The sequence below is a fragment of the Brachionichthys hirsutus genome, chromosome 12, assembly GCF_040956055.1.
Source record: "Brachionichthys hirsutus isolate HB-005 chromosome 12, CSIRO-AGI_Bhir_v1, whole genome shotgun sequence".
In the NCBI taxonomy this organism is placed as follows: domain Eukaryota; kingdom Metazoa; phylum Chordata; class Actinopteri; order Lophiiformes; family Brachionichthyidae; genus Brachionichthys; species Brachionichthys hirsutus.
In genome coordinates, this window is record NC_090908.1 from 1,194,179 (window position 1) to 1,220,333 (window position 26,155).

Consider the following 26,155-nt stretch of genomic DNA (forward strand, 5'->3'; position numbering starts at 1 on the left):
TATTCTTGAAAGGCCATTTTCAAGACGGACCTTTACGGAGAAGCTAGCTCTCGTGAGCCGACGTCGTCCAACTCCGGAGTTAGCTAACCCGTCCAGGCGGGGAAAGGGTTTGTTTGTTGCCCACTTCCAGGCTTCAAACTACGAGCGTTCCTCCTGGCTTACAGCTTCCGAGGGTCGCTGCAAATTGTTCTGCTGGGAATGCCTTTTGTTCGCAAGGGATCTATTTAATGTTTGGAGCAACACTGGATTTAGGAACTTTAAGAAAGGAGGATGGATTTTGTTTTCAAATACTGTTTTGGGGACAGCCGTTTTGGTGAGTACCAACATTTTATTTATTTAACATGATAACGAAATAAAATGACAGATATACTTTAAATGCAATGTATGTAAATAATGTGGCGCGCCGGTGCAGCTGTGTGATTGTAGTGGAAGTACACAACGAGTATAGTGATAAGCTTTAATTGCTGATGCAGTTTATTGATTTTTAAATGCTCCGGAAAAAATATCCTGTGTTTACACGATTGAGGTGATGCAACACCCAGTAGTCGTAGTGCGTAAGTGTGTGTTTGTATATTATTTCTCCAGCCGTGGTGTCATAAATGATGGTATTATGAGGGGTATTTATTCAAGTCGGACTAAGTAGGACTTCACTGGATACAGCCATCTGGCTGGAGCTGAGAGGCATCCTCCAACTCTGCAGGGATTCTAGTGTACCGTATTTATTAAAATGTTAAACTGCTTTTAAATGTGGTTTCGTGTTAAACAGGTTCGGTTATCGGCGTTTAATTGATGGTTGGATGGTCTATTTCTATATAAATTATAATGATGTCAGAACAACTTCATCAAGGCACATTGTGTTTGTTACAATTAAGACCCTGCGTTTATAAAATCGGTCAAAATCGATTTCTGTAAAGAATAATAATGCGTTGTGGCTTAACACGGGGCCAAAAGTCGTGGGTTTTAAAAATGATGGCAAATGTATTTCATGGTTCAACGTGGATTTCCAGACTATCAGTAAGGAGGCCATGCATTATCCATTAGGATCTATGAACAAGGCACAGGAAGGGAGGGAGGGGGCGGAGCATTACCGGACCTGCCCCAGGTCCTGTAATGGTGCTGAAATCCTTCAGAAACTCCACAAGCACATTACAATCCAGACAATACAAGTTCTTAAACTGCACTTGAAGATAAGCCAATAACATAACGTAACAAATTCACGAAACACAGCTTTGATTCCCGGGACAAAACGTGAGCCAGAGCAAAACAAACCACAGTAGGGACAGACGTTCCTCTCTACGACTCTGCATGCCGTCTTCAGCCAAAGAATATTCGTTGTTAGTTCACTGAGTATCACGTCGACACGGTGGTTTGAGTTTCCCATCTGCCGTCGGTTGATTTGTAGCTGCTCCAACAAGCTTCAGCCTTCAGCACAGAAAGACTGAAGGGAACAGAAACACTTCAAAGGTAGTACTACACTCAAATCTAAGGCTCATCTCTCGTAGCAAAAGCAAAGAGGAGCAGAGCCCTGGGGCCTCTGCTTGCGCGTCCCCGCCCCCGATGCAGGCCGCGTTTAGGAAGCCGTGAGAGGTCCGTGTGGAGGCGGCCCCAGAAGTTAGCTCGCAGGTGTCGGTGGCGTGCCATCAGCGTTGTCGCTGCAGCAGGGTAAGCTGCCTGTTTGGGCCCCGGTGCAGCCGCTGGGGCCCCCCAGGGCAGAAACACTCGGGCCATGCTGTCGCTTCTTGTTCAGTTCCTCCCATTTGACCCTGTTTGCTCCGATCATGTCAAGCATTGGCTGAAGTTTGGGATTCAACTTGACCAGCGTCTGAAGAGACAGGAAGGGAGGGGCGGAGAAAAATTGGAAATAAATAAATATATATATCTGTATATATATACTGTATATGTGTATGAAGTATAAAAGCAGTAAAACAGTATTTGCTTGAAAGGCTTCGTGCTCATTTGAGTACCAGCATTTGTTTTTCTGGAAAATACATACCATCTTTTACAAGACAGCACAAGGAGCTAAATGCAGGCAGGACAGATGTTAACATGCAGATGTTTGGCAGTATGCTCCTTATGAAAGCATGATAAGAGCTGCTAGTTAGCGCTAAAAACAAAGTAGGACTGAGAATGTGATTAGTTCTACTGACAATCAATCATAAAACAATGGGAACAATTGTGACCTGTTGATGATGCAAGAAGTGATGAAATGTTAGAGCATCAACGGTCGCCTTTAAAGCTGGCCACATTTAGTCTTGGATATTAACCAGACAGAAATAAATATCGTTCGGGGCACATCCCTTCTGCAGGTAAGACAGTCCCGTCTTTGTACGCAAGCCCCAAAATAAAAGGGCTCCTTCAACCTTCACTAAGGCTTTCAGTTATTGGAATACTGTATACCAATATTACTTTCACATTTTTTGACAAATAAATCTTTATGTATTTTTTTTTAAACTTCTAGTAGTATTCCATCACCCAGATGTTCATTGTAGTTTTTTATCAATTAAGTTTTTTTTCTGAACTTCTGATGCTTTGTGTTCGTTGACCAGAAAGCCATGATAATAAATGTGAACCCCAGACTGAGCCAGAAAAGCAGCACATTATTCATCAGCGGAAGTCTGTGGACAACACAAACGTTGGAACACAAAGAAGAACAACATCCGGCGGCTCTGTGGCGTAAAGCAAAGAAATGGCTGCTTTTTAAAGATTAGAAGCGCATGCGAGACGAGACGAGTTGCCATTGTCATTTTCCCACGCTGAACCGTCGGTGGCTCTGCAGTCGAAGCTGCTGTGATGTGATGAAGTAGCTGAGAGATGGCTTGATTACAATAAAAAATCTGTTAGAAAGAGAACATATAATGCATTTTCTTTCTATTTATATTTTCTAGTATCAGAAAATTATTCATAATTCATGCAGAAAAGATGTTATTTAATGATCAAACAACCTGATTGCCTGTTGGACGACCAGGAGGCTCCTGGAAATGATCTTTCCAAATCGCTTATCTGGGTAAAGATACTTTTTTTTCCTCCATATTTCTAAACCATTTTGCGGAAGCATCAGCATATTAACGCGCCATGAAGATAACCAGAGGGTTCGGCTCGTGTTAAAACATCATCACACTGTTGGCATGCGGCCCACAGAGCTCTAATTCCTGAACTACGATCGTCTCAATCTTCACGGATTTGTCTCATCTGGAGGATAAAAGAAGAGACAGCAATTTGCTTCTTTCTGCGCCGCATCTGTCCACAGTGGGACACGTCGTCATTAGTCTGTGCAGCATCATTATTCCGCTGAGTTTGACTCAGAAAATGAAGAAGAGAGGCTGTTGCATGGCGGGGTTATATAATGGCCGATTAATACTCCACAAAGCGGTGAAACACCACCAGGAGAAGGAGATCAGCAAGATGTCTTCCACCCACGGACAGAAACCCTGCCGCCTCTGATCTACCGCCGTTCTCCCCCCCTTACAAGTCTAATTGGCAGCAGCATGATGGGGAGCTCCGTATTTTCACACGAGACGGCGTGGAGACAAACCTCGACGCAGACGACACACAAACGACGTGGAAGCAGAGACCTGCGAAGATTCATCTGCTCCAACTTCTGAAACTGATCCCGGGATAATGCGATAGATGTGAAGATGATCTATCGCCGTTTTCTCCTCACGATGAAGAAGAGTAATGCGTTTAATATGACAGCGAAGAGAAAGCAGGTCTCGCTGCTTAACAGAGGAAGGGATGAAGCATCGCCTCAACGGCGCTCCGTTCACGTCTCTCACCTGCCTGATCCGGTTTCTCTCGTGCTTTCAGCTCCGGCACGATAATCGCCGTGCCTTCCTCCCTCACAGCTTCGTTCAGAAACACACACGCATTACTGGACGATGGAGTCCCGGTCATTCAGTGAAAGGTAGCCAGTAGCCAGGATTCCACAATAAAAGCCTCTCAATGTGAGCGTTAGCTAAAATATACAGGAAACCAGGTTCAAAGAGTCGCTCATATTTGCATATTGACTGAGATTAAAGGTCACGGCTCTGCTCGCTCACGCCGCTACCTCTGTGCTTCCTGCAGGCAGAAAGTCTCAAAAGACCAGGATGTAGCCTTGAATCTTTTTATACATTTTAATAACAAAGGCACTTCTCTTTCAGGGAGAACTCTGTCGCTGCCGTGGAAGTGGAATGCTTGTGGCTGACCGTTTATTGCTTGCATCACTAGGGGAGCAATAGCTGCAGAAGGGCAGGGACTATTGATGGAAAAGGCCGACTTGAAGGCCAGAGAGAGAAGAAGCTTGAAGTATTACCTCATACAGCGGCGAGCAAATTCCATCAATCCACTCCAGCTGCAGCCCCGGCAACTCGTCTTTCCTGTTTCGATCAAAGATGGCCTGAAAATGCAAAAGTCAGAAACACAATTGTGCGGTGAGACTAGTGAGTTTATTTCACGCCTATTTTCTCACTCTCTTCTGCAGCCTGAACTAGAGGCTCCACTGAGGCTTTGCTTCAGAGATAGTTACCGGGCTACGACTTGGGAGTTAATATTTCATTTACAACTCCCACGCACAGAGAGGCAAAGGTCTGCCACGAGCGGCGGACCTCGGGCTGCTGCGTTCTGTCGTTCAAGGCGAGGGCTCGATTAGTCAGCGGCTGAGCCTTCAAAGCGCCTCGTCTAAACGAATCCTTCTCCTCATTGAGCCGCCGCGGCCGTGAGGACAGTATAAGAACGTCGGCATTAATCAGGAGTCTCTCCCTGCTGTTTAACACGCTGCTTTACTTCTGGAGCTCCAGTTTGTATCTGCAGCTGATAGAAAGGTCACTGCTGGCTTTGAATCCTCTGCAGGAGTTGTTTCTTTTTCTTTTTTTTTTAAGAATGACAGTAACAAAGCCCACCGAAGCAGCGGAGCAGTCGAGCTGACAATTCAGTTTTCTCACACGAGGAGACACGAGCGCTCGTGTTTCCTACGCAGCCGGTGTGTTTGGGAACTGTGGAGAATATATCTTCAGCATCAGCAGCTCATGGAGGTCACGGGTGGAATGAACTGCATCAACACCACAAAGTGTTGGATGCACCGGGGATGGTCGGATGCACCGGGGATGGTCGGATGCACTCACAGAGGGCGTCAGCTTCAGCTCCGACCGCTCTCTGTCGCCCTGCTCGAAAAACTCACTGGTCACCAATTCTGCCACCTGGAACAGATAAGGTGAATATATATATATTTACTGTGTATTGCATGTGTATTTACTACATATACATACACACATGCCTATCTGAAGTCATTTCTCACCTTGCATGATATTTCCCACGGTTTAGTGACCGCACCGAGATCACAGGCTGTCATCATCATGGATCTTAAAGGAATCATATTTATTTATTCAATGATATGTAATCAAAGAATCAATCAGCTCATGCAGACAGTCTGTACGTGCAGTACGGTACCTGCACATGTCTCTATGGGCCTTCACGTTCCAGTTGTACTCTCCATTGCTGACTAGTTCAAAGAACGTGTTTCTGTTTCTGCAGCAAAACATCAATATTTGCAGGTGTAAAAAAATATCTGAACCACAAGGGGGCAGTATCATCTCAAAGACCCCTCAGTGTGCCACGTCATAAATAAGTTAGTACTACCATGGACTCAACCGATGATCGATCGGGAGATGAAACCGTGTGACAAGCGTTGCTGTGTTGCAGTACGTACTCGAAGTAAAGCGTGAGGTCCGTGGCGAGAATGGACTGTTTCAACAGCTGCATGAGGTCGCCGTACTCTGAGGACGAGAGGTTGGAGAAGATGTTGTGTCCCTGTGGAGACGCATACAGTCACATTAGTCGCATGCATTGATTAGATTGGGAACAGATGTTTCAGACTTCTGCGTGATGAATACAAGCGAGGCTGCTCCATCCGTCTGCAGACACACTGCACGATATCGGCGCATCACAAATCACAAGGCGAACATGGCGTATGAAAAGAGGCTGGAATTTGTTAGTCTTTATTTAATCACGTCTCTGGCACCTATTTCTGTCTTCACTCTTTGATAAAGCAAATGTCAGGAATCTTGTTTTCAGTGCAACAATATTTTGGGGATTATTATCTCGCTCATCAGATTTAAATTCTATTCTAACATCAGTATAAACATTAAAAAGTGGAATCTCACTTTTAGCTTTGCACCCAAAATTGGTGCAAATAACTAAATTACTCAAAAAATTCCTCGATTTTGTTGTTTTATTTCATTAACAGCTTCTGGGTGTAGAAAGAATGTAGAAGAAAACAGAAAAGTGTTTCGTGTGTTTGAGTTGTGTCGACAATGTGAACCAGCTTGACTCAAAATCTCACATTCTAATATCTAAGAGAACCCTAATAGCTATTCAATCAGACTAGTCAACAAAATATTGATCCATTATGAGGGAAATATCTTAAAGGAACGACTTTTGATTACTTCTCTTTTTCTGTCAAATAAATCCACGCGAGTTACAAGTACAACGAAAAGGTAGAACTGCATCAGAGGCCTTTCCGTCCATCTCTTTAAACAAAAGCCGTCTAAAAGGCATGAACATGAGCATCTAACTATAGCAGTGAAAACGATGCCGTCAGAAGGAGAGGACATCTCTAAATAAGTAACGCATCTCACTCCAGGCTCTGTCATCAAAGTAGGCCTCTCCTCATCATGCATTATACATCCCCCCACCACTTAGGAACCCTCCTCTGGAGGGTGCTCTGAATGGATGGAGGGGTCTGTCTGTGGCGAACGTAACCGACGGAGGTGATGATGGAGGAGCTCCGGAACGCAAGAGAGGATAACAAGGAATGAAGCCATATATTCAAAGCTGGATGACCTCTGGTTTCCCTTAAAAAGCCGGAACAGAGAACCTCTGATGGGTTCGCGTCTCCACGTGAAATATTGAACTACATGAGAGCAGAAACACAAAGGAGAGGGTGAGGAAGGGAGTAAAACAGGAAGTGAGAGGTAGGAGACACGGAGGAGTCTGTGATGCTGAAAAGTTTACGCTCGAGATGAATGGCTTGCATGTGCAGACGGATTGAACGGCGAGCGTTCTCTTCTGCCTGACCGGCCACGCTGTCCATTTATATGCTAATAGCACAGCGATAGTCCAGCCCGGTATCAGCAGAAGCCATGATGATGTTCCGAGCGAGCATTTGTCAGCTTGCTGTGTTGTCAGCAGCGCGATAATGAGGCCGCGTCTCAGAACATCTTTAATTACAGCTTTCTGCACGCCCATCGCCTGGTGAGGCGCCTCTCTCTACCGACTCCCCCCAAGGTGAGACGCCTCTCTCTACCGACTCCCCCCAAGGTGAGGCGCCTCTCTCTACCGACTCCCCCCAAGGTGAGGCGCCTCTCTCTACCGACTCCCCCCAAGGTGAGACGCCTCTCTCTACCGACTCCCCCCCAAGGTGAGACGCCTCTCTCTACCGACTCCCCCCAAGGTGAGGCGCCTCTCTCTACCGACTCCCCCCAAGGTGAGGCGCCTCTCTCTACCGACTCCCCCCAAGGTGAGGCGCCTCTCTCTACCGACTCCCCCCAAGGTGAGGCGCCTCTCTCTACCGACTCCCCCCAAGGTGAGACGCCTCTCTCTACCGACTCCCCCCAAGGTGAGGCGCCTCTCTCTACCGACTCCCCCCAAGGTGAGGCGCCTCTCTCTACCGACTCCCCCCAAGGTGAGACGCCTCTCTCTACCGACTCCCCCCCAAGGTGAGACGCCTCTCTCTACCGACTCCCCCCAAGGTGAGGCGCCTCTCTCTACCGACTCCCCCCAAGGTGAGGCGCCTCTCTCTACCGACTCCCCCCAAGGTGAGGCGCCTCTCTCTACCGACTCCCCCCAAGGTGAGGCGCCTCTCTCTACCGACTCCCCCCAAGGTGAGACGCCTCTCTCTACCGACTCCCCCCAAGGTGAGGCGCCTCTCTCTACCGACTCCCCCCAAGGTGAGGCGCCTCTCTACCGACTTACCCCAAGGTGAGGCGCCTCTCTCTACCGACTCCCCCCAAGGTGAGACGCCTCTCTCTACCGACTCCCCCCAAGGTGAGACGCCTCTCTCTACCGACTCCCCCCAAGGTGAGGCGCCTCTCTCTACCGACTCCCCCCAAATCTATTGCCCCTGTGATTACACTGATTTCAGGGCGGCGTGAGGTGTTTGTTTTCTCTGTCTTTTTGTGGACAAAAGACTTCAAGAGGAAGTTAAATGTTCTCACTTTACCCAGTCGGGTAGTTAAAGGTTTAACTAGTTTAAATGAATAGTCTTCAGTTTTACGGGGATTCAAATGAGATCATGCTGATAATTAAAAGGAGGAAGGATGGGAAAGCAAGTAACTTGTTAGAGTTCTAGGAGTTTGCAGGCAGGTTGTATGAACGTCCAGGTTCATGTTTATTTAGGTTATGCTGAGCTGGATGCATAAACAGGATTGTTGTGTAACTGTCTGTAAAAAATAAAAAGTGATTGAGCATGTTCCCTAAAATTAACTTTCCTTTTAGATACAGGCATAACTTTAATCTCCTGCTACTCACTGCTCCAAGACCTTTTGGCGTTCCATGGGTTAATAATGGTTCATTTAAAAGGACTGCAGTTTATGATGCATTGTAACACCTTAGCTTTGCATGAAATAAACGGAATACGTTCTCCTGAACAACGCGTAGAAGATGAAACAACCTTCGGGTACTGCTTGTTGGGTGTCGTGGACACAAGAGTGTGGCTGTAGTGTACGTGTGGAGTGCGTGTGGAGTGCGTGTGGAGTGCGTGTGTGGAGTGCGTGTGGAGTGCGTGTGTGGAGTGCGTGTGTGGAGTGCGTGTGTGGAGTGCGTGTGGAGTGCGTGTGTGGAGTGCGTGTGTGGAGTGCGTGTGTGGAGTGCGTGTGGAGTGCGTGTGGAGTGCGCGTGTGGAGTGCGTGTGGAGTGCGCGTGTGGAGTGCGCGTGTGGAGTGCGTGTGTGGAGTGCGCGTGTGGAGTGCGTGTGTGGAGTGCGCGTGTGGAGTGTGTGTGTGGAGTGCGTGTGTGGAGTGCGCGTGTGGAGTGTGTGTGTGGAGTGTGTGTGGAGTGTGTGTGTGGAGTGCGTGTGGAGTGCATGTGTGGGGTGCGTGTGTGGAGTGCGTGTGGGGATGCGTGTGTGGAGTGCGTGTGTAGAATGTGTGTGGAGTGCATGTGGAGTGCATGTGGAGTGCGTGTGGAGTGCGTGTGGAGATGCGTGTGTGGAGTGCGTGTGTGGAGTGCGTGTGTGGAGTGAGTGCGTGTGTGGAGTGCGTGTGTGGAGTGCGTGTGTGGAGTGCGTGTGTAGAATGTGTGTGGAGTGCGTGTGGAGTGCGTGTGTGGAGTGCGTGTGTGGAGTGCGTGTGGAGTGCGTGTGGAGTGCGCGTGTGGAGTGCGCGTGTGGAGTGCGTGTGTGGAGTGCGTGTGTGGAGTGCGTGTGGAGTGCGTGTGTGGAGTGCGTGTGTGGAGTGCGTGTGTGGAGTGCGTGTGGAGTGCGTGTGGAGTGCGCGTGTGGAGTGCGTGTGTGGAGTGCGCGTGTGGAGTGCGTGTGTGGAGTGCGCGTGTGGAGTGTGTGTGTGGAGTGTGTGTGGAGTGTGTGTGTGGAGTGCGTGTGGAGTGCATGTGTGGGGTGCGTGTGTGGAGTGCGTGTGGGGATGCGTGTGTGGAGTGCGTGTGTAGAATGTGTGTGGAGTGCATGTGGAGTGCATGTGGAGTGCGTGTGGAGTGCGTGTGGAGATGCGTGTGTGGAGTGCGTGTGTGGAGTGCGTGTGTGGAGTGAGTGCGTGTGTGGAGTGCGTGTGTGGAGTGCGTGTGTGGAGTGCGTGTGTGGAGTGCGTGTGTGGAGTGCGTGTGTAGAATGTGTGTGGAGTGCGTGTGGAGTGCGTGTGTGGAGTGCGTGTGTGGAGTGCGTGTGGAGTGCGTGTGGAGTGCGCGTGTGGAGTGCGCGTGTGGAGTGCGCGTGTGGAGTGCGCGTGTGGAGTGCGCGTGTGGAGTGTGTGTGGAGTGTGTGTGTGGAGTGCGTGTGGAGTGCGTGTGTGGGGTGCGTGTGTGGAGTGCGTGTGGGGATGCGTGTGTGGAGTCCGTGTGGAGGTGCGTGTGTGGAGTGCGTGTGTGGAGTGCGTGTGGAGGTGCGTGCGTGGAGTGCGTGTGTGGAGTGCGTGTGTGGAGTGCGTGTGGAGGTGCGTGCGTGGAGTGCGTGTGTGGAGTGCGTGCGATGGTGTTGCACCAACGAGCAGCGGTGCAGAAGCTTCCTAGCAACAGGAGATATCGGAACGTGGCGCACCTCGCTCTGCAGGATCATGACGGCGTGGTTGAAGTGGTGATGCTCCAGTGTGGCAGAAGTCCCATAAAGTAGAGAAAGGGCTGAGCCTGTCCTGAGACACACACACACACACACACACACAGGGAATGAGAAGAAGAATTAACGGATTAGGATTCAACGAAATTCAAACTTGGTTTCAAACTGACTCTCAGGGTGCGTTCCCACTGGCCCAAACGGAGCGGATTATCCGAGGAAAGGAACTCTGGTCAGTTTAAAAGGGAGCAAACGGCGCAGTGGGAACGCACCCTAATAGGTCTTCATGTGGGTCCAGATCTAAACCAGGATCAGTGCTCGCTCTCTTTGTTGCAGAAACCTTTAACACTTTGACTCGCGACGATGCGCCGGCTGCAGGTAAATAATGTGCGGAGACTAACTTTGCCTGGAAAGCGTTGTTGGTGCCCCTGTGGTCCAAGTCGTGGCACACGCACCCCACAACAAGCGCTAGGATCTCCACCTCTGTCAGCGTCTCCTGGAAGCCCGCCGTCTGATGGGCGTGCGAAGGTGCAGGGCGGTGAAAAGACGAACACAAGTGATCGAGTACAAAATAAAAATCTGATCTGAAGAATCGGTGTCTCCCAGACTGCCAGCGTCCCACGGGGGAGGCTGGATAGTGGATGGATGTGATGGTTGTGTGCATGAGAATGACTTTACAAGGGTCAACCTCACATCTCTGGTGAGGGGGCGGCGCCACGCCCTCAGGTCACACTCATTGTGCAGCCTTATGGCTGTCAGACGCTCCGTTCACGGTTCACTATCGCTGGCTCATTCTTCTGCTGCTTGGCAACGAGCTTCCTGTTGAAGTCGCATTCATGCGCCGGTATAAACTGTAATTATAATATTATCATGTTCCACCAGCCCTGCCTTCCACGGCAGAGACTATAAGAACCTGCAGAGCAGTAAAAGTACCAGTATGACATCATTAATGCGTTCGTAAATACACTTCATTTGAATCAAAGTGACGGGAAGATGATCTGTGGGGTAATTGAGTAAATCTACTTGATTACTTTGCATTGATGGAAAGTCATTTGCTGAATGATCATGTGATCTGTACCGTTAGCATGCCGAACATGCACTGGCAGACGTTGAAGGCATGTCTCCAGTTGTGATAGAGAACCATTCTGTAGTTCTTCCTGACAGTCAGCAGCCACCTGCAGAGCGTCTGGAGGGAGAGAGACGGAGGTCGGCGGTGGATCCGGGCCGGTCTGGAGACGAACGCTCAAATACGGCCTCACCTCGTAGTCGATCTTGAACTTCTGCAGCATCCCTAGCTCCATGAACATCCTGAGAGCAGCTGTTACCATGGCATCGACGTCGAGAGAGAAGTCGTCGAAGGACAGCTTATCGATGCCCAGCTCGCAGACCAGGGGAATGTTGGCGGCCTGTTTCACGGAGAAGATGGGAGAAGAGGAGGAACGTCAGCTCAGAGGGCAGATGAAGATGGGAGAAGAGGAGGATGCCATTTTTAGATGATGCAAGGAATTATGGATGCATGCTAATTAATCCTCTGCGGACTAGGAGAGCGTTCAAATTAATGAGGACGCTTTACCCAAGGAACTTAGCGTTGTTGACTGTCAGAGCTCACTGACGAACATCAGCAGCCGTTATTAAAATGATACCTCAAACAATTAACCGCGTTTGCAGCGAGGCTTCGAGCCTCGGATCTTCAGCGGGGGCTAATGAGCAGATACGCCTCCTCTCACGGCAGCCGGCACTCGTTTCATCTGCATCTCATTCCAGAAAGTCAAAGCTCTGAGATCTCTGGAACCAAAGGTTCTCCATGAGGCCCCTCATGTGGAGCAGTTATGCATGTTGCATGTTAAACATGAGCTGGTTTTATCTTTTGCAGAATTACATTACATTAGTTGTGCCTTTTTGATTCTTAGATTCATTCATTTTCCTGCCCGTTTGATCTGGAATCCGGGTCGTGCTGGAGGAAAGAGGCGGCGTCCACCCTGGACAAGACGTGGTGCCCCTTAACTTGTATAATTTTATATAACTTTTGTTTTTAATAAATGCAGCAGGAACGACATCTGTCCAAAATGGAACATATAAATGTTGTTTTTAGCTTTCATAGAAAGCATTTTACTCTTTACAATTACAAATCAATTGTGCATTTTAATATTCTGATTTTCAACATAATTTCTTTGGACAGTATTTTAAACCTGAAAGCTGCTCAGCTGTGGAATAGACTTCAGATACTGAGGAATCAGTTGTGCAGTTTTCTGCAGGCATTGTTGGACGCCTTTGAACGTTCGCTCTCTGTATTCATCGTAGTCTGAACAGAATGGATCTGAATGCGCTGTGAGAAAGGAAAGGCTTTCTTACGACGGTGTTGAATGTCTTTACCTTGAATTTGTCGACCTCAGTCTTGCAGCATGTGGCGTGATAAGACAGAACCTGGAAAGTACACGGCGCCACTCAGTCAGTCAGCTCTGAGAGAAGTTAAACCGAGAAGATACTGCAGAAAGGTGTTAAAGCATGACATGCGTCGCGTCTCGGTGATGAAGCCGCAGCCGCATCGATGTCAGCCCTTCACTTCCTGCCTCCAGCCTGCATTTACTACTTTGATTACACACACGTGTATTAAATGCCGTCTCTCTCAGCTCTCTGTGACGCTCTATCACACCTGAAAGCTAATCTCAGCCTATAAAGTGAATTCCGAGGGGCACTGGATGGTTTCATCCTGCAGGGCAGATGAACGATTGTTTTTCAATGAACCCTTTGTGGGAACGTTTATCCACAGAGAGGGGTCAGATCATTAGCATCCGATGACATCTGGGTAACGTTTCAGCACAGAGCATCTGTTGGTTAGAGAGGAGAACAGAACTGAAACTGTTGCTAACTGAAGTGCGGGACGCAGTGGAATCCTTGGTGGGGGGGACGGGAGTGTGTGAGGAGATTAGCTGCTTTCAATGGGGGCCTCTGTTCTTACATCCAAAGCCACAGACTGCTTGGCCCAAGACTTCTTCACTTGGTCGTACATGATGGTGTTGTTGATGCCCAGCCCGCAGAAGATCACAAATGCCTGAGAAAACAAACAAACACACAACACTCAGCTTCTCCCATGCAGCTGCAGGACGCGGCGCATTAAATGAGCTACAGATGAAGGAAATACCTCAAAGAGACGCTGGTCTGCATCATAAAACGGGGTCCCGTCCAGCCGGTTCAGCACTTGTGCGACACCTGTAAGATATAATGCTTTGAGCTTGATGTTGTCGAGGCGCCAGCACCAACCCTGCTCCCGTTTAAAGAGGATAAATCAGCACGTTCTCCGTTAATGACTGGAATGCATTATTAATGAAAACTAGAACGGTGGCGTAGCTGAAAGATGAAGATTCTATTCCTCCGAGTGGAACCAGAGGAGCATCGTAAAGTGTTCCAGGACTTCCTGTTAAATGTTTCATTGAAGGATAATTATCTTTCCTGTTCCGAGTCGGAACACGGATCACGGAAAACGGATCGTTTCGGTTCCCACCTGAGGTATGATATGATTATATATCTCTATATATCTCTATATTTATATGTCCAGTTATATATATATATATATATATATATATACGCAGAATGAAATGAGCGATTAAAAGCATGCTGCTCATTTTTGCCGCACACAGCAAAGAAAACCTTTTTCTTATCATCTAATTAAAGACCTAGAAAGTATTAGTTTACAAAGCATAAACATTCAAGTTAAGCTACTGCAGTAATATCTAAAAAGTAATTAGACAACACGTTAAGACTCGTATTTGTCTCTGGGAGGTAAAACACAAACGTGCCACCGAAGTGACCCGATCAGATGGGGGTCCACAGATTGGGATTAGGGGCTGGCGTTTTCTCAGATCGATTCTAGCTCGCTCTGCAGCACCGGCGGCTTCAACCATAAGCAGCATGAATGACGGGAACTGCCTCTCATTCAGTGCTATTTGACCCCCCCCCCCCCCCCCCCCCAGCTTCAGCCCTTTGCTGGGACACTGTTTGCTTTGGTGAATTCTGGACTACAGACTTTTCTCCCGGCTGCCCTTCACCTTGCGGCACCACTTCCAGAAGACTTTGCATCCTTTTTATTTTATTTAGACAGCCAGACCGTCCTTCCTGTGCTTCCGCTTTGAAGCGCACGGCTGAAACCTTGGCCACTGACAAAAGGACATCCTTGACTTCCTGCTGTGACGCTTTCTTTGTTCTTCGCCTACACGCTCTGCATTTCTTTCTTCCCTCGTTCTTTCTGTTCTGCTTCCTCTTTCCTCCCTGACATAAGCACTTACACGTACGCACAAATAAACACACGAGTGCAAGCCAACAACACAGAACCACACACACACACACACACACACACACATGCTGATTGCGTTGCACTCCTGCGTCGGATCTCAGCGGACGGACTGGAGCTTCTATCGCCGCCCCTCCCAGTAACACCCGTCAGGAGATCAATGGTTGATCAGAGGGACGGTGTGTTGTCGGCCCGGGGCTGATCCGCAGACAGAGAGCCCAGAAGGGAACGCTGCCTCCTTGTGTGCAGTGATGCTGCAGTGGGGAGCTAATCACGCATTTTCAGCCTCAGCTGAACACAAAATGGAGCCCCCCCCCCCCATTATGAGTACCTGTCAGTGCTCTGATGTGTCTCTGCATCAAACAGAAGCTATGCAGAAACATCTGATGTTGCACAAACTAAAGCAACCCCCAGATCGAGCTCCTTCGGTCTCAGCCGGGGACGACGGCCCAGACTTCCTCTCCCGATCCCAGCTCTGACCTCCCTGACCTGCCGGCAGCTGAATGGGATCCGTCCCAGTCCCGACAGCCTCAGTGTGAAAAGTCATCATGAATGGCAAACATTTTAAAAGCTAGATAATCACATTGCTATTGGTCGTGTCCACATACTTTTGGCCATGGTGCTGTCACACACTCCAGGCTTTAGCTTACCGATGATTTGGTGGTTGCTGTTCCATATGGGAACACAAAGCACGGAGCGGATGTGGAAGTCTGAGAACTGGTCTGCCTGGGGGGGGGGGGGAGAGATAAGTATTAGCTTTATTTAGATTCATGTTCATATAATAACTGGACATTTTAAACTGAACTGAAGTTAGAAACAAAAGAAGCGATTTGTGCTTTTGAGCTTTGGATAAATAAAGTTAAAGTCTTCAGATTAAAATGAAACAACAATGCTAAAAGTATTGAGGCTGGTTGCTTGGACGGAGTTTGACGGTTTGGCTCCTCCCCTTCTGTTCTGGTCTTCTCATCAGAATGCACACGTTGCAGAATGCACAGGATGAGACTTATTCAACGACCAATGAGCCTCATTCTGAGTCCAGAGGATGCTCTGGCCCGAATCCTAACCGTACTTCCTAATGGTTCTTCCGCCCTGCTTGTTGAGATTAGTTCCAGTCCCACATGTTAAGTTTACCTCGGCGTCAAAGCGGGGGTCCTGGTAGGCATCGCTGACGTTCACGGGGAGTCCCGTCGACGCCACCAGCTCTGCGATGCTGTTATTGATCAGCCAGTCTGAGTAGGAGGGTTTCTCTATGCTGTCTTTGAAACTAGGATCACAAAATATACAGAGAACAAAAGAAACTTTATTCTCTGTCACACCTGAACTGCAAGCTTGCAAAAAGCCTTTCCTCTCGCATCGACTTGCATTTAATGAACTTCTCCTGCAGATTATCAAGTAATAAGAAGTGAATTGTGTGATTGCTTTCTTTATTGCCAAACGCCCCCTCACTTTCCCTTCACATTAACTTCGATGGAACCTTGATTGGAGCGGATCTGGATGAAGGGGGTTGAGCCCTCTATCCTCCTCGTCTCCTCTTTGCCTGTTGCTTTCTTTTCGGGAGCCGCAGAAACACACTGTACCCCCCCCGTCGTGGGGGCGCCTGCTCGCCTTCCTTTAATTACACATTAGATGCTGTACTCTTGTTGTGTTTAAACTCACAGGCTGGATGAATGCATGAACCCACGAAGCAGGTCTGCTAATCTCTTACTATCTGCCTTTCAACGCTTGCGACAGTTATTTCTCCTGCCTTGAAGTCAGCATATCAGTGATGGCATGTGGGGGATAGTTTGCCTTCCTTGAAGCGTCAGGCTTCATCCACGAACGTCCCACGCAATATTAAGCCTCTCTTTCAGTCATGACTAGCAGCGGAATGAAGCAGCACAACCCAATTAAGCAGGGTTCCTGCAGCACGCCTCCTGTTCAGAAGCAGCACATTACTCCCACAGCACTGCAGAATATTCCAGTTTCATACTTCCCGTATTCTGTGTCCTTGATGGAAGTATTACAGATTGAAACATGGCTCTGAGCAGAATTCACAGGTTTCGTGGTGCCAAAGACGAACAAAGGTGGATAAATAAGTGTTCAGTGAAAAGGTTACTGGCATTAGAAACGGGGAAGGGAAAGGCCAAGCTTTGTTTTTCATCAAGCCGGATGTTATTGAGAAACAGAGCCCACGTAAATTGTGTTAGTCGAGTTGCAAGGACAAATATAACGTCAAAGATGCTTTTAAAATATGTCTATTTTAAGTAAACTGAAAGAATAACATTGAGTGTTGACTTCCACGATGAAAGGCCGAACCTTGTTTCCGTGTCTGCGCTGCACTTCGGGGACAGCAGCTCAAAAGACTTGGTGAACTTCACAACCTGAAAGATATGAAGGAAAAGAAATCACCAAAACTCTTAGAAGAATTGTAAATAATGCTAAACAAATACGCACAGTGTTCACTCAGTGGAGACACAGACACACTGCGCACAGTGAGACGTCACTCAAACATGCAGTGCAGGATTCGTACATGAAAAATACCGTCTGATGAAATGTATGCCTGGCTTATTGCTGCTGCGTTAATCTCGCCGTGTTTCACAGTAAACTGATATGTTAAGTGTCTGTGGGCTCTTTGTGGCATTTGGAGTTTTGTCATCTTCAACCAGTAAATGTTGGTTTGAGTGGAATCCACTGCAAACAGGATGCTGGCTTTTGTGTGTTTATGTAATTACCCTTACAGCCAGCAGGGGGAGACAAAGGTTCCTCACTGCAGGTTAAAGTGACGTAAAAAAAAATACAAAGTCCTGACATGTGTATCATGCTGAACTAAAATCACCATTAAATAAATATAATAAATAAAAGGGTATTTGAAGTGTTTATACTAGAATTTGACAAACGGTGCCGTGCAGCTGTCCCTGCAGCTTTTTGGTGTTGTATCAGATTTAAAAGGGGCTTGTGCACAGTTTGGCACTTTAATCCAGTGGTTCCGAACCTTTGGACCCGGGTCCATACATAGTCAGAAATTAACTGTAATTATTAGCTATAGCTGTCAGATTAATGTGTAGTAGTTTAAAACACTGGCGTGCAGCAATGCTGTGAAGTAACTATATATAGGTTCCTTTAAATTATATTTAATTGCAGTACTTCCACTGTTCAAATGTGGAGACAGATAGAAACACAGCAAAGAACAAATGAAACGGTACCGGTGACTCAATGTCCTCCAGCAACTGAACAGAGCAACGTTCGCACTTAAGCAATGTCTGGGCACGGTGCATGATCTTCCTGACAATCTTCTCCAGGTCAGTCTGCTCTTCAAACAGGTCATTAACGACCTCCAACAGCGCCTGAACGGCAGCGACAGAAAAACACAGTCAGCAGGTGAAGATCTATAAAGCTCGTGGCTCAGCTGCAGGAGCTTCGTTATTATTATTAATAAACCAAAATCAACTTCATTATAGAGCATGAATGATCCTCGCAACAAAAGTATATTAGGCCTCTATCGGAGACCGCTATACACGCGTGAAAGTCCCTCTCCTCCTTTCTCTGTAACCCCCCATGTCCTCCGGCATCACTGATCAATGTGCGTCATAAATTAGTGCCTCTCTAAACAGATCGAGATCATGGACCAAGCCCATCCCCCCCCATGTGGGTCTGCGTGCTGCTCTGTGACCCCCCACTGCAGTGGCAGGAAGTGGGCTGCTGCTGATCAATACTCAGCCTCAATGGGGGGGGGGGGGTACTGCTGATCCCAGAGGTGGAGCGGGGGGGTTCTTACCCGACTCCTGTCATACTCCTTCCTTGAGGCAGCAAACAGTTGGGCATTGGAGATGGCGATCCCACAGAAGGGGAGGTACATCTGCAGCACCTGCAGGAGCGCAGCAGGCGTCTGGATTATTTAACAGTTCAGCGTAGGAATGAGCCAATAGAGGCCAGGAAAAGGGAGTAAACACACCTGTAAGCAATCTATACAACAAATAAACAATAAATAAATAAAAAGACTGCCAAGTAAATGAAATGCGCCTGATGCGGTAGAGTATAAACAGCTTTTCAGCATCTTTAGTTATTTGGGACATAAAACAAACAAAAACAAACAATCTTTTCGTCCAGGAAACGCTTCAACGGGTGCGAATGAGAAAAATGGTCTTTCATTGGTATCATTATTTGCTCGGGAAAAATGAATCAATCAGCTGACATTTCACCGTTTGACTGAAGAGTCTGTCTCACTGGGCCTCAGGCTCGTTACGTAAACCCCGTATTTCACTCATATTTTAATAAATAATAGTCACTGGATGCGGCTGAATGACTCAATGAATGAATGAATGAATCAACGTCCTATAAACTCAGAACTAAAGTCTATATTTAGCATCCTGCTGCTGTGTCAACAACACAATCGGTACATTGAATCAACAACATGCAGGGGGGGGTCAGGGGCGCGCCAACAATGCATGAATGGGAAGTTACTCAATTACTGCGCTGGCTGATACAGGGATATCTCGTTCACCTTTTAGAGATGATAATGTTTCACTTTCTCATCACCACAAAATGAGCGTGAGCAGAATCCGGAGGGGGAAATGTGAAAAGCTGCTCCAGTTGCTGCGGCCTGACTTTACCATTGAGCAGGCTTTCTGGGTAAGGTTTCTTCCCTCGGTCGAACCCAAGAGCCGGATGGCTGATACTAAATTAAAGAGCACGTTGACCACAGATAGACGATAGACAGTACAAATACCTGTAGTATTTTGTAAAACACACCTTAAAGAGAGCGCTTTAAACGTGCAGCGTGAGGATCGACACTCGAGGTGGTTGTTGTAGGGAGAAAAACGCCCGATTTATTGTTTGTCTCTTTCTAAAACACATTTGCGCTGCTCTGGCATGTTGCTGATGTGCTTATGATGACAGCATTTAGAATTATGCTTCGTAGAAATCATTATTACTCTGCAATGCTAATGAGAAAATGAACTTAATTCGGTCACAACAAGAGCCTATGCAATTCCACGCAATCACCAGAGATCACCAAAGGATAAGCTCACACATAAAGCATAATTGCCGCTGCCCAATTGAAATCCTCTCATAATGATGTTGTAGGAAGCTGCCACGCATCGCCCCAGCAGGAGGAGGTTCATTAGCCGGCACGGCGCTGGGGAGGCAAAGCGCTCTCTCCTCACGCTCTGTCAGGCAGGCTGCATTACAAACGGGACGTCTTTGCCCAGAGACCTGTGGTCTGACCAGGAAAGAGAGTTTTAATACCCAAACTAAGGGGGGCAGTCAGTCCCTCTAATCGCAATGATTTCCTTTCACACTACAGGACGTTTCACGCACGGCGGAGCAAAGGAAATGTCTTTCTCCTCTTACCTCGAGAATAATAACCACTTGGTTTATAAAGATGTTTTCACTTTGCCAGCTGGGTACGGTAAAGCCATTGTTTAACGTCGTAACTTCGCTTCACAGCGGGACGAAGGTGGGACATTTATACCATTGGCTCAATGCCCATACACAATTACACACCTTAAGTGTTTTATTTTGTATAACCCTGCTCGATATCTGATCAAGTCTTTGGTCCATAACTGAATACAGGAGGACAGAAATATTCAGCTGAACACGTGTCACAAGAAACCCAATAAACAATCCTCTTTCCTTCTGTAGTACCGACATAAAATATTACAAGTTTCAATTTCATGCCCAAATCAAGTAGACAAGCAGAATCAACTGGCTGTAGCTCGTGGGCAGCCGCTGATCAACACTCATCACACCCGGAGCGCTGCTCAATAGCGATCAGCCATAAATAATTAAGCTGTTTTACACATTGCAGCTCCGTGGAGAAGAGCCAGGAGCAAAGAAAGGTCGCAAAACTAAGCAGTAGAAGTATCAGTAAAATACAGATCAAGTTTTAAATGGCCTCTACTGAAAATGAACAACGACAAAACAAAACAAATCATTTTCATGTGCTCATATTCACCAGAATGGGACTTTTAATGGAGAACAAGAGCATCAGCAGTAGCTCATTAATATTCATGTGCTCCCGGTGCATTTAGCGACAATAGAAGGTTGTTTGAAAATAGCCACAATCAATTGGCATTAATAATTAAGAAATGCAGAATGAATGAATTTGAGTGCAGCATGAAGCAGTGCAGTTTAATGTCGACGCTTTTATTTTGATAGAACGTTGAAGATTCCACTCGGTAACTTTGCATCAATCAGTCGATGTTAAATAGAGAAGACAGACGTTTGATATCAGCTCAGATTTGATAAGCATTAAACTGGGCCTGTTGTATGCAGTCCCTCATTAATCAGTATTTAGTATTGCAGTTTTCTTGTAAACCACTCTGAAGTACATAAATCTGGTGGTTAAGATACTTGACTGAAGAATTGCAGCTAATAATTGACAAGAAACAGCCAAAAAGCACCAAATTACAAGTATTTGAACATAAATTGAACAACAATGTGTGACCATTGGTGATGCATCTTGTAATCTGTGTGAACATTTATCAATAGCTAATTGAATAACGAACCCTTATAATGAATAGGATGAATCCCCTCAGCAGTCGAACTCGGAATGTTTCTCGTTTTCCACGTGTTGTTTTATGTTAAAGTGAATCATTGATCATTGAAAGTCACATGACAGTTTTTCCGTGAAGCCATCTTTCATGGACTTTTCCTGCGCATGCTTTGTTCATGTTAATATTAATATGAATTTATTGTCGGCCCTTAGTAGTGCTGTAACAAACCCTAATGTCCTCTTATCTTTCCCTTCCAAACAAAATACGCTCGTTCTCGTCTTTGCCAGTAAAACATCAGGTTGCAAAATTAAGCAAAGCAAATGAATGCAATAATAAAAAATCCTAATGATCTGAATAAAGTACCGACATCATAAACCCGTTCAAGCAGCATGACGATCGAGTCTTTATTTGATCATTAATTAAAATTTCCGACATCCCTATCGATTGGAAGGCTGGGCAGGAGGGCCTGAACTAGTGTACTGGACCGCATGTCAGCCACGTGGATTCTTTACCCACACGATGCCAATGTTCTAGTTCTATGTTATTGATTCGATCTATTATCCTGCAGCTACAAGCTGAAGCTGTTCTCCCTCCTATGACTGTAGATAATCAGGGTTTGCATCGCATGCTTTCAGCCTGACTGGGTGGGAATGCAGCAGCCACAGAAGAGTCACGGGAATCGACGCCGAAACTTTAAACTTATTGGCCACCGGAATGCAGATTCTCTATTCCTGGAAACACATGTCATGTAAAATGCATCGAAACATACAAATACAGGCAGAGAGAAATGAAAGGTAGAATAAGACAATACATGCAGATGTAGAGGCAGCATGGATGCATTACAGATGGCTTCCCTAAAGGCCTCCCGTCCTGCAGGGGGCCAACACAACATGGCTGTAGCCGCTGTGTCGTGTGTTCAGTAGTCGATAAAGCCCCGTGCACAGCGGCTGCCGCGCGCTTCAATAAAAACACTTTCGAGTCTCCGATGACGACGTGCTGTTGCCGTGTGATTTAATGCTCTGAAACGCGGGCGCCGTTTTCTCTTCCATAAAAGCCGCGCTGCAGCTGTGCCGTGCAGGGAGCGCGCCGCCATGTCTGACGCTAGCATTGCTGTTCATGACTAATTCAGCCGCAGCCAGCCAGAGCGCTAGTGTGACGTTGATGCAAAGTGAAACGCGCCCGAAACACGGCAAAGAAAAAGGATTTGTATTCTGCATCTATGATGAACGATGGAGCGGGTCAGTGGAGGTCATGCTGACTGTTGAGAGCCAGCGAGGAAGAAGAGACGTTCAATAAAAGCCTGTCGTCGTTTGTCGGAGGGGGAACCTCTCGAGTGAAGCTTCGTGCTTTCACGTTTCCTCTCTTTCAGCTTCAGGGGCTCGTCGCTGCAATAAGAGATGAAACGAGTGCAGCACTTCTCAGCGCCTTCAGCTGCATCCGAGCAAAGTGCTCTGACTGGCGTAAAAAGTTACACAAGCAACCCTTGAGCGGGAGAGAATAACTAAAACGACTCGCTGCGTTTGTTTCATGTCGTCATTCATCGATATCTGGGTCAGATCGACTGATCTCTTCAGAGACCTGATTCACAAAGGGTTAAAACGCCACGTCTACTCCGTGAAGGAATCTCCTTGTGCCGGATCTGCTGGCCCTTGGTCCGGTAACATTTTAACATAAATAATCAAATCTAAATGCTGACACTAAATCAAAGCGTGGCGTGACTCGCGTGGAACATGTCTTCCACGCGAGTCACGCCACGCCTCCAGCTGTATGGAAGCAACGATCATCTCGACTTCATTCCAATAAATCATTGGATGGAAACATCAACAGATCAACAGCATCTGCTCCCTTTCAGCCAATCACGCGTCATTTCAGACGGGCTGGAACCGTCGTGCATCCGCTGGGCCTGGTTTTAGAAAGGTCGTCGCTGTTATTAATGGCTAACCTGCTAGCTCGCCCCGCGTGTTCTGCCCCGGGCCCACTTTGAACGGCTTGGTCTTCGTCGCTGTTATTAATGGCTAACCTGCTAGCTCGCCCCGCGTGTTCTGCCCCGGGCCCGCTTTGAACGGCTTGGTCTTTGTCGCTGTTATTAATGGCTAACCTGCTAGCTCGCCCCGCGTGTTCTGCCCCGGGTCCGCTTTGAACGGCTTGGTCTTCGTCGCTGTTATTAATGGCTAACCTGCTAGCTCGCCCCGCGTGTTCTGCCCCGGGCCCACTTTGAACGGCTTGGTCTTTGTCGCTGTTATTAATGGCTAACCTGCTAGCTCGCCCCGCGTGTTCTGCCCCGGGCCCATTTTGAACGGCTTGGTCTTGGCTAACCTGCTAGCTCGCCCCGCGTGTTCTGCCCCGGGCCCGCTTTGAACGGCTTGGTCTTTGTCGCTGTTATTAATGGCTAACCTGCTAGCTCGCCCCGCGTGTTCTGCCCCGGGCCCGCTTTGAACCTGAACGGCTTGATCTTCTTAGTTGTGTCTCTGCGTGATGAACGCTGCACTTTCCCTAATTCACAACTGCATCTTTAAACACGTCCTCAGGATCAATGGTTGAAGATGTGGCCCTTGTTGCTTGGTCGCGTTTGATGTTCCCTTCACGGTGGAACACAATGGTGTGTTGCTGCGGTAACGCTTTGGTGCTACCTTCATGCCTGTACTATCTCTGTCCTAGTTAAGGTTCTAATGCCATGAATCAGCGGACGGTTAGCCAGGTGGCTAATGTGTCTTGTCCTCTGTGCTCATGCTACTCCCAGCTGCAGTAATCTAATTACCTTCTCATCATCCTCAGTGAAGAGCGCTCCGCTTGAGGACTTGTTGATGGCCTGAGCCACGCCAATAATCTCTCCGTCGCTGTTTCGAATGGGCATGCACAACAGTGACTTTGTCTTGTAGCCCGTCAGCTTGTCGATTTCATCGCTGAAGCGACGATCCTGCGAACCAGAGACGGGACAAAATGAGGATTCAGCTCACCTGGACTCGGACCAACAACCCTACAATAAAACACACGTGAGGGTTAGCACTAGCTCAACGTAGCAGCTCACCTGGACTCGGACCAACAACCCTACAATAAAACACACACTAGTGAAGAATCGCTGAATGAAATCAAGGCCAAACTCTGAGTGAAAAACACGAGGTCTGCTCTGACCTTTCCGACCTTTCCGGCTGCAGCCATCAAAATGCAATTTGTTTAATGTCATTTCTCAGATCTAGTTAAATATTGTGCACTTTCAGGAACGAGAGAGAATCGGTGCCTTGATTTTATTACTCGGTCGATGTTTCATGTGAATCTGCTTGGAGATCAGTCCAGCTGGTGGCCTCCATGAGTTTCATTGATGATCAATAAAATGATCTGTGTGTGTCTCCGTGACTCACGCAAACACACGCGCGCGCACGCACGCACGCACGCACGCACAACGAGGAGCAGGCACCTGGTAGGCGTCAGGAATGTTCACCGTCTCTCCGTGCTCGGCCACGTATCCGATGATCCCTTTGCCCCACGGCACTTGAACTTCATCCGAATCGACGGAGGGTAAAACCGCCGTGCCCGCGTGCACGTCAAAGCACGTGGACGTGAGCGCCTTGTTGTTGCCCGCGCCCTCCACCAGGAACAGGGAGCAGCGCTGCGCGTCCACCAGGATGCACACGAACACGAGGATCTTGCGGCGGAGGCTGCGGAGCTCCAGGTCGTTGGAGATGTCTCGGACCAGCTCCAGGAAGAACTCCCGCTCGTCGTGCGCCTTCAGGTAGTACTTGAAGTCCACGGCCGTGGACGGGTACTGCGGGATGCTGACCCGGGACTCCAGCAGCGCGCTGAGGATGCGCGCCGTGGTCGGGGGCAGCGAGCTGGCTTTCCTCAGCAGCGCTCTCCTCCGCATGCTCGTGAGCGGCTCCTGCGCCCTGGAGTTCACGTGCTCGTCGTAGGTCCGGTTCACGTTCGTCGCCTTCGACCTGGCGAACGTTCTGCGCAGCCCGGCCCAGCTGTCTTTACGCGCGCGTTCCCAGCTGTCTTTACGCGCGGCGCTCTCCTCGCCTTTCGGCGCGTCTGAAGCTGCGGCCGCCGCGCTCCGGCGCGCCTCGTGATTCTTCAGCCATTTGTCCACCATACTAAAACTGCCCTTTCTGCTCAGGTAGTCCTCGAACAGGTCGGGGTGCGAGTCCAGAAAACTTTCCACGTCGGAGAACACCATATTTGGTGCTGCCATTTCCGTTCTTCAGAAGGTTCTCAGTGAAGCGGATCCATAAAGTCGATCAGGGAACCGGCATCGAGGTTTATGTCGACCCAGCAGAACTTTAGAGGGAACGGCACCGGAGCCCCGGTTGCTCGTCCGGTTTCCGCGCTGCGCGGATCAGGATGGACACTCCTTTTGCGCATCAGCATACTCCTTCCTCCACATTTAACGCGCGTCCGAGCGCAGCATCGTGGACGCAGATCCCGACTCGCGTAGACACTCGCAGGTACTGGACATCTCCCACGGAGCCACGGCCGCGCGTCCGCGTCGTCTGGAGCTTCTGGCGGTGGTTGGCTCGGCCCCGCTGACGCGCGCGTCGTCACACGCACGGGCGCTCCGGGTTCGTTGAGCAGCCGGCCTTCTGGTCATTTGAACCGTTTTCACTGCTCAGAGAGGCGCCGTTAGGATGAGGATGAAGATGAAGATGAAGATGATGATAAATTCCTCGATCTTTGCTTATTAAATTATCTCTATTGTGAACGGGGCGGGTCACGTGGTGACTTTAAACTATCAGGACTCCCGCATATTCAATCATTCTCTAATCGCATCAGGCTTTCGCCCCCACGTGACACAACAAAAACACCTCCACGTGACTTGATCAATTTAATGGAACGATGCCTCGGCGGAGCGGCTCTGCGCGTTCCCCGACGGGATAAATAATCAGCCATTAAAGTGAATTACTGTCGCCTGAAGATGAACAATAATTGCCTTTCAGTGGACGTTACACAGCAGACCATTTATTATAAGAGGCTCTAGACCCCCCCCCCCCCCCCCCAGTGGTTGTCGGTCTCCGCTTTGAACTACACTGACCTGAACCCGCAGATTTACAGAACATCAAATTCCGTTATACTCTGAAGAATCTGCAGGTTTGATATTTGAACGCAAGAGGGCGCTATGCTCCACAGCATCGACAGAATATAGGCTAC

At 48.2% G+C, this 26,155-nt stretch overlaps 1 protein-coding gene across 1 annotated transcript; it reads right to left on the bottom strand.

The window, feature by feature from the left end:
- Positions 1-1,612: 1,612 nt before the first annotated feature.
- On the bottom strand, positions 1,613-25,202 carry pde11a (phosphodiesterase 11a). The gene is made up of 20 exons (XM_068746338.1): positions 24,429-25,202; positions 23,772-23,930; positions 18,295-18,384; positions 17,723-17,863; positions 16,836-16,900; positions 15,672-15,804; positions 15,191-15,266; positions 13,395-13,462; positions 13,212-13,304; positions 12,626-12,676; positions 11,512-11,658; positions 11,331-11,438; positions 10,654-10,763; positions 10,241-10,331; positions 5,684-5,784; positions 5,425-5,502; positions 5,273-5,336; positions 5,100-5,174; positions 4,292-4,375; positions 1,613-1,822 (listed from the first exon to the last, which is right to left on the bottom strand). Exons 1-20 carry the CDS (start codon positions 25,200-25,202, stop codon positions 1,613-1,615), a joined length of 2,718 nt encoding a protein of 905 aa, XP_068602439.1.
- Between the last annotated feature and the right edge of the window lie 953 nt (positions 25,203-26,155).

Coding starts and splice junctions, on each gene's coding strand:
- pde11a (XM_068746338.1), bottom strand. CDS start 25,202: ATGGCAGCACCAAATATGGTGTTCTCCGACGTGGAAAGTTTTCTGGAC. Junction 15,805..16,835: donor AGCGCAGACACGGAAACAAG/GTTCGGCCTTTC, acceptor TTGTGATCCTAG/TTTCAAAGACAGCATAGAGA. Junction 5,785..10,240: donor TCATGATCCTGCAGAGCGAG/GTGCGCCACGTT, acceptor GCGTCTCCACAG/GGACACAACATCTTCTCCAA.